Genomic DNA, 6,705 nt, shown 5'->3' with positions numbered 1-6,705 from the left:
AGGCGGTGGACGTGTTCAAATTCAGGTCCTCAGTACTCCTTCATCTACCGCATGCTCAGGTACGGCACGTACAGATTCACGTGATAGCACTGTGCACGCAGCGGTCCCTGTCCCGACGGACCCCTGTGACTGAGTCTTCTGGGAGAAGGAAAACAGGACACAACATGCAACACACAAAAAAAAAGACAGAAAAGGAAACAACTTTTCCGGCGACAGCGGGAGAGACACCACGGAGAGAGAGAAACCAAACGCCGAATGAGAATTAGGGGCAGAGCGACGCGGGGAAGAGTAAGCCGCCGCGGGATGTAGAGTGTCGTAGAGACGCAGACAGACGTCGACAGGTAGAGACATCGACACACACTGTGTGTGTGTGTTGTGTGCTGCGTGGGAGAGAGAGAGTCTTTTCCCGTGGTGGCACCTGCCACGCCGTCCCAATACACGGGTCAACCTTAAACGACGCACCGTGTGGCCGACAGACCATGCACAAAGATGACCATTGTCGTAGCCATGCAACGTACACACTTCAGAGTCCTCATATTTCCACTTGTTCCCGTTGGGAGCCCTTGCAGGAACTCCAGGAGCAGGCACTGAACCGACACAGAATTTAGAGATACCTGAAGGCCAGGCCTCTAATGGCCAGGATGATTCTTCCAAAACGAACACCACCGGTGTTGATAATACCCATACTGACACAACAAAAGTTGTAGATCCGGCACCAGTAACTACTGGTAACGGTTCCTCAGCCTCCGGTGGCAGTAAGCCTGATCCACCGCTGGCCGACAATACTGCTAAGGATGATAAAGCCCATGATGGGCATACTGCCGCATCCTCTCCCACGACACAACCATCTCAAGAGTCCCAGCCCCCCAAGGCACCAGTTACCTCCACTGATCCTGATCAACATGGTCACACACATGACACAGGTTCCTCTGGTGCAGCTGGTCCTACGGGTCCAGGTTCTACTGGTACTGGCTCCACGGGCACTACGAATCCACGTTCCTCCGGTACTGGTTCTACTGGTCACCAACCCCCTAGTCCTGTTCCTTCCCCCGGACGCAACAATGTACAAAGCACTGGTTCCAATGGAACAAATGCGAACAAGGACCCTGGTTTAGATTTAGACTTTAAACCACATGCAGATGGTATCGGGGGAGCATATGGACCAAACGCTGCGCCCATTGATCCACATAGGACAGTTATAAGTGAACATCCACCTAAGGGTCCCGGAGGTCCCGATGGCCCCGACCTAACCGCGGACGTCCTTACCGCCACTACTCCGATCCTGTTGTTCGTCGCTTCCGTCATCGTGGCCGTTCTTGGTTATTCCCTTTGGAAGGTAAGTATATATGGCAATCACGGAATCCCGCATGTGCCGGATGTTTATACCGCAGCACATCCCAACCGGCTCCCATATATGATCGTTCTAACCAATATGCCCCTACATCCGCGTGCATTCCTTTTATCCTACCGTCCTCACCCTCCTATTTACCCCCCTTTTTTTGCTTAGTACTTTGCCTACCTCGGACAAAGACGACGACGAACATATCGAACCGTTCGTGACGTGCCGTCACCGCCACTCGACGAAGAAATATTGGATCATCTACAACGCGGCGAGCCGCCACCCGATTACGGGTACACGATAATTAGGGATAGGCAACCTGCGTCAACATCCGGTAGAGCACGCCCACCACGCGTGCATACACGCACGATCATCGAGCTACATCTAGAAGTGCTCAACGAATGTGAAGCAACCGAGTGGGAAAACGTCAACGACGACTATTTGCAGATACTCGTGGAGGAGTTTGCACAGGAGTGTGCGCACGATATGATACGGGACGCCAACAGCAATAACAATATCTTGGGTCTTTTGACCTCAGACTATGGTTCACCATGGACCAATGTTTCAGCCAACGCAGACCGACCGCGTCATTACCACGCCCGTCATCCCACCTGCGACGCCACCGTTCCAGCCACACATACACCCACAAACGCCGTAGTCACGGACATACCCACATGTGACACCGTCACGCATACCACCACGAGTGAGGATCCTAAGCCCGAAATCACAGACATACCCACATGTAAAGCAGTCACAGACACACCCACATGTGATCATCCTCAGCCCGACATCACAGACAGCCCCACATGCGACACAGTCACGCACATACCCACATGTGAGGATCCTAAGCCCGAAATCACACAACCACCAGGCTCCGGTAACGCAGTCACAGACAGAACCACATGTGACACAGTCACGGACATACCCACATGTTACACAGTCACGCACATACCCACACGTGATGATCCTAAGCCCGACATCACACACCAGTTAGTCACAGACGACACAGTCACAGACACACCCCCACATGAACCTCCAAAGCCCGCAATCATACATCCACACACCAACGCCCCAGTCACAGACACACACACATGTGATCATCCTCAGCCCGAAATCACAGACATAACCACATCCCACACTACCACGTGGCTGCGTTGGATTGACCGCAACAAGCACCTATTCCAGGCGTGCACGGGGCAAACATGGTTCAATGAAATCAAATCGGAATGGAAACAATACCTGCGTGAGCACATGGCGCCAGACGCGGACAACGGACAACGTGCATTCGGTGAGCACAGAAGTACTGCATGTGTGGAAATGAAAAAAGATGCCTGGACAAAGTGGGTCGCGAAGCAACATAACGACATGGCAAAGTACATCGAAAAAGATTGGTTTAGGCATTTGTTGAATAATGCACAGGAGGAGACAGCAACGCCCACAGGCGAAGTATCAGTAGTCGACAACGACTTAGAAGTGGAAAAAGTAATGGCAGCAGAAGACATGCCACAAGTGAGAGATGTACCGCGGTCGCAACTGCATCCGCAACCTTACATGAAAAAACCGTTAACTGCCACATTGTGGATGCTCCTTCTCGCGTCCGTAATCGAAGAGAGCGAGCTCGAATGTCGTTTGCAGGATAGGGAGTTATATGTAGATGCTCTATTGGAGCAACTGTGCCATTAGGATGACGGGCCACATGCATGGGAACTCACGCATGCTAACGGCCGACCACTTGTACTTCATTATGTGATATACATACTGTATTTCCGGTTTGCACTATTCCATACCGTCTTTTTTTTTTTTCTGCTCTGTTCTGCTTACTTCTGTTTCTTTGTGCTTACTTTTGCCTTGTTTCTTGTTATGTGTAGTCCACTTCTTTTAACATGACCATAGGAACAGGTGGGTACCGGTTAAATGCATATAAAATGTAGATTTACATGAATACTATGAAGGGGTAGTATTCTCCTTTATGTGAAGTTAATTATTAAAAGCTGAGCAAGTGCATTCTACGGGTATCGTGCAGAACAAATATAGCATGCGACCACGCATTCGAGTATAAGGAGCGCTTGTCTCTCCGAGCACACGCGTCGACCAAAGCGGCCGCGTACACCGCATTGTGGCCGAGTGTAACCACGATTCGACGAAGGATTGTCCGAGTGTAAGAACGGAGGGAGACATTGTCTCTGCGAGCAAACGCGTCGAGCAAACGCGGCCGCGTGTAAGAAGGATTCGACGACGTAAACGAGTGTACGACTGAAGAAGAATTTGATTTTGTTGTTATACTGCGGTTTTTAGGTGTACGCACACATAGAGACAGTGTGTGTGACAGGCGTTTAGTGGAGAACCAGGCGTGTTATTTTTACCGGGTACATTCATGACGCGTTGCGTGTGTACGGTAGTGTAGTAGTACTTTTTTTTTTTCCTTTGTTTTTTGTTTTTTTTGTTCTTATTCACGGGGGGAGATTGCGACTGGGTGGACCAGCCACAGGGTCTTCTCTGTATTGCGTATATGATGTTGTTATGCATTTGTAGAGGTAACATGTGTGTCGTGAAATTGTTTCTTTTTTTTTTTTTTTTTTTTAATTTCATTTATTTCTATCTTATTTATGTTGTTTTTTTTACTCGTATTTATTATGGTTCGTTGTGCAACTCCCCGTTCTTTATATAAGGATAAGGAGTGTATATGTGTATATGTCTATATAGGTTATATGAATTGATGTATATATACCCCCTGTTCAAGTGTAGAATATTGTTGAGGTTGCAACCATGTTAATGAGTACTGCATATAGAGGATTATATTGGATACGTAGACTTTGTACGTAATGTAATTGTGCAACATATGTAGACGGGTACGCGCATTCTGCAAGGCATGATCTTTTCTATGTTGTTATGCTACGACAAGCATGGCGCCAGATTTAGCGACAATATTGAGACAGTATGCGGAGGCTAGGGGACTAACGCAGACTACTGCGCCTTTTCAGGTAATTTCCTATACATACAAGCCGCGTGAGGCCGTGTGCATAAGGCAGCACATATGTGTGGATAAGAGCAGCATGCTAAAGCGTAGCACCATGGCGCACATGTGCGTGTTTCATATGTACCGCATACGGCACATTTACTTGTAACAGGCAGCAAGGGCCAATTATAATTAAATGATTGCAAAGGTTGGTGAATAATAGTGTGAGACCACATACATATATGTGCATTGTGTTCAACACAGGCTGCATTATGGAAGGATATGCAAACACAACTGGGGTTTTTTATTGATCACATGAACGATGACACTGAGTACGACAATGCTATGAACTGTGCGAATGCATACTGGCAGCATCCAGCAGAAGATGGCAACACAGACCAACTACCAAGGCAGATGACCAGGCGAACAGAAAGAGTTATATGCAGACTCATGACGCAAGCGATATATTTTGCAAATGCGTGGAGCAGTGAGGTAAAGGATAACATAAGGGAGGACTCCGTGCACAATAGAGAAATTAAGGGATTAATACGGTGTACAATAGTGGACGTATATAAAGACATACTGACGGAAGCCGGATGCGAGGGTCACTGGGGCACATATTATGCATGGTACGTCGTGGACCAAATGTGGGAAGCCATGAAGGACACTTGGCGCGACCAGCATTGTAACAACGGCAAGTACAAGACTATAGAATTGAAGACTTGGAACACGCGGAATAAGATGAAGGAATGGCTCAAGCAGGATGCACGCGTGAAGAAGAAACTTGAGCAGGAACAAATAAGCGATGGGTGTACGGGAAGGAAGGTACAGACTAGGGAACAACTGCAAAAGGAAGGAGAAATAAAGGACAACGCGGATGAAAATAAGAAAGACGAAGAACTGAAGACGAGAATGAAGGCGGATATTATGAAACATTTGGGAGTAGTGCAGCAAGAACTGGAGCACGAGGAGGAGAAATTAAGGGCGTCAGGTGCGCCAGCACCCACGTACGATTCTGTGGGCGCAGAAGACACCAAGGATGCCGAGATAGCGAAACACATGAAGGGGAAAATCGCAGACGTGCAGGAGAAATTAAAGCCGGTAATCGCGAAGAATGCCGCTGCACAAGAAGCCGCAGCCAAAGCAGCAAACACACCATCAAAGGCATCGCCAGGTAAGGACCGATGGGGAGAAAGCACGAATACGTACGACTGCGCACGGAGGAACAACAACCCACGTGAACTACGCACGGCGGAACAGCCAACAGCGGTGCGCTGCCCCACTTCGTTGACCTTGAATGGCGACGGCCACGACGGCATCGGCGATGAGCGTGTAGCGATGGCAGTGGTAGCGGCGACGAGGCACCGGAGACGAGATGAGGGATGCAGCAGCGACGGATGCACCTGGACGAGATGACGGCGACAACATAAAAGTTGTACTGCTATCACCTCCGTACACCTAGACCCAGTCGACCGAGTACGCAGTCCACCCAGTCCTACCTCGACCCACTGCATCGAGCCGGATCCTACCCTCCGTCGAGCCCGGACCTCCCGCTACCTGACCACACCGTGTCGCCCCTTCTTTCTGTACCACTTGTGTCCTTTTTTGTATCATTTTGTCGTTGTTCTTCTTTGCTTCATTTGCAGGAGGCAAGAAACCGGCAGTATCACCACCTAAGGTACCAGAGGCACCAACGGATCCTGTTCCTGAGGACAAGATACCAGTACCAACACCTCCATCGGACGCACAGGCACCAGCCGTAGGAACAGGAGGAAGGTCTGACACACCACCAGCGGATGCTTCTGCGGGCACACAAAAGGGGAAAGACGCGGAAACAGCAGGTAAGTGCACGAGAGAACCCAAGGTATTTACACATAGCAACACCCGATTCGGCCTCAACGGAGCCAGCGCAACCATCACCCTTTCCATTGCATGCAGCTCGGAAAACGCTGATGACTGTGACACGACGCCCCAAGACTCGGGACCAGGTAGTGTCCTGAGTGAATATTGACAACAAACACAAAGAGAAAAAAAACGAAACAACAACAAAAGAACAATTTGCGGAGAGCGGGAGAGACACCACGGAGCGAGAGAAACCAAACGTCGAATGAGAATGATGGCGGCAGAGCGATGGGTCGGCCGCGGCATGTAGCGGCCGGTAGAGATGTCGACACACACACTGTGTGTTGTGTGTGTTGTGTGTGTTGTGTGTGTTGTGCGAGAGACAGAGAGTGTTTTCACGGAGTGGCACCCTAGCCCCGTGCACTGCCTCACCGTCCCGTCCTTCCTGGCTGCTGCACCCCGCCGTCCCAGTGGCACCGTGGTGCAGACCATCGGTTGCCGACCATGTGGTCAACGGTAGTCAATCAACAACCACCGCTGAAAACGTCAGTTTCATCATGCTCTTCTT

The 6,705-nt window shown here is 49.8% G+C and overlaps 2 protein-coding genes across 2 annotated transcripts; both read left to right on the top strand.

Moving 5' to 3' along the window:
• Positions 1-489: 489 nt before the first annotated feature.
• On the top strand, positions 490-3,022 carry AK88_05632 (uncharacterized protein; the record flags this gene model as incomplete). Its single annotated transcript, XM_012483234.1, has 3 exons — positions 490-514; positions 570-1,336; positions 1,508-3,022. The coding sequence occupies 3 exons, from the start codon at positions 490-492 to the stop codon at positions 3,020-3,022; spliced, it is 2,307 nt and encodes a 768-aa protein (XP_012338657.1).
• Positions 3,023-4,610: 1,588 nt separating this feature from the next.
• Positions 4,611-6,306, top strand: AK88_05631 (uncharacterized protein; the record flags this gene model as incomplete). The annotated part of the gene is made up of 2 exons (XM_012483233.1): positions 4,611-5,469; positions 5,942-6,306. 2 exons carry the CDS (start codon positions 4,611-4,613, stop codon positions 6,304-6,306), a joined length of 1,224 nt encoding a protein of 407 aa, XP_012338656.1.
• Between the last annotated feature and the right edge of the window lie 399 nt (positions 6,307-6,705).

This window comes from Plasmodium fragile (assembly GCF_000956335.1).
Source record: "Plasmodium fragile strain nilgiri unplaced genomic scaffold supercont1.187, whole genome shotgun sequence".
Classification (NCBI taxonomy): domain Eukaryota; phylum Apicomplexa; class Aconoidasida; order Haemosporida; family Plasmodiidae; genus Plasmodium; species Plasmodium fragile.
This window is presented reverse-complemented; position numbering and strand designations above follow the sequence as displayed.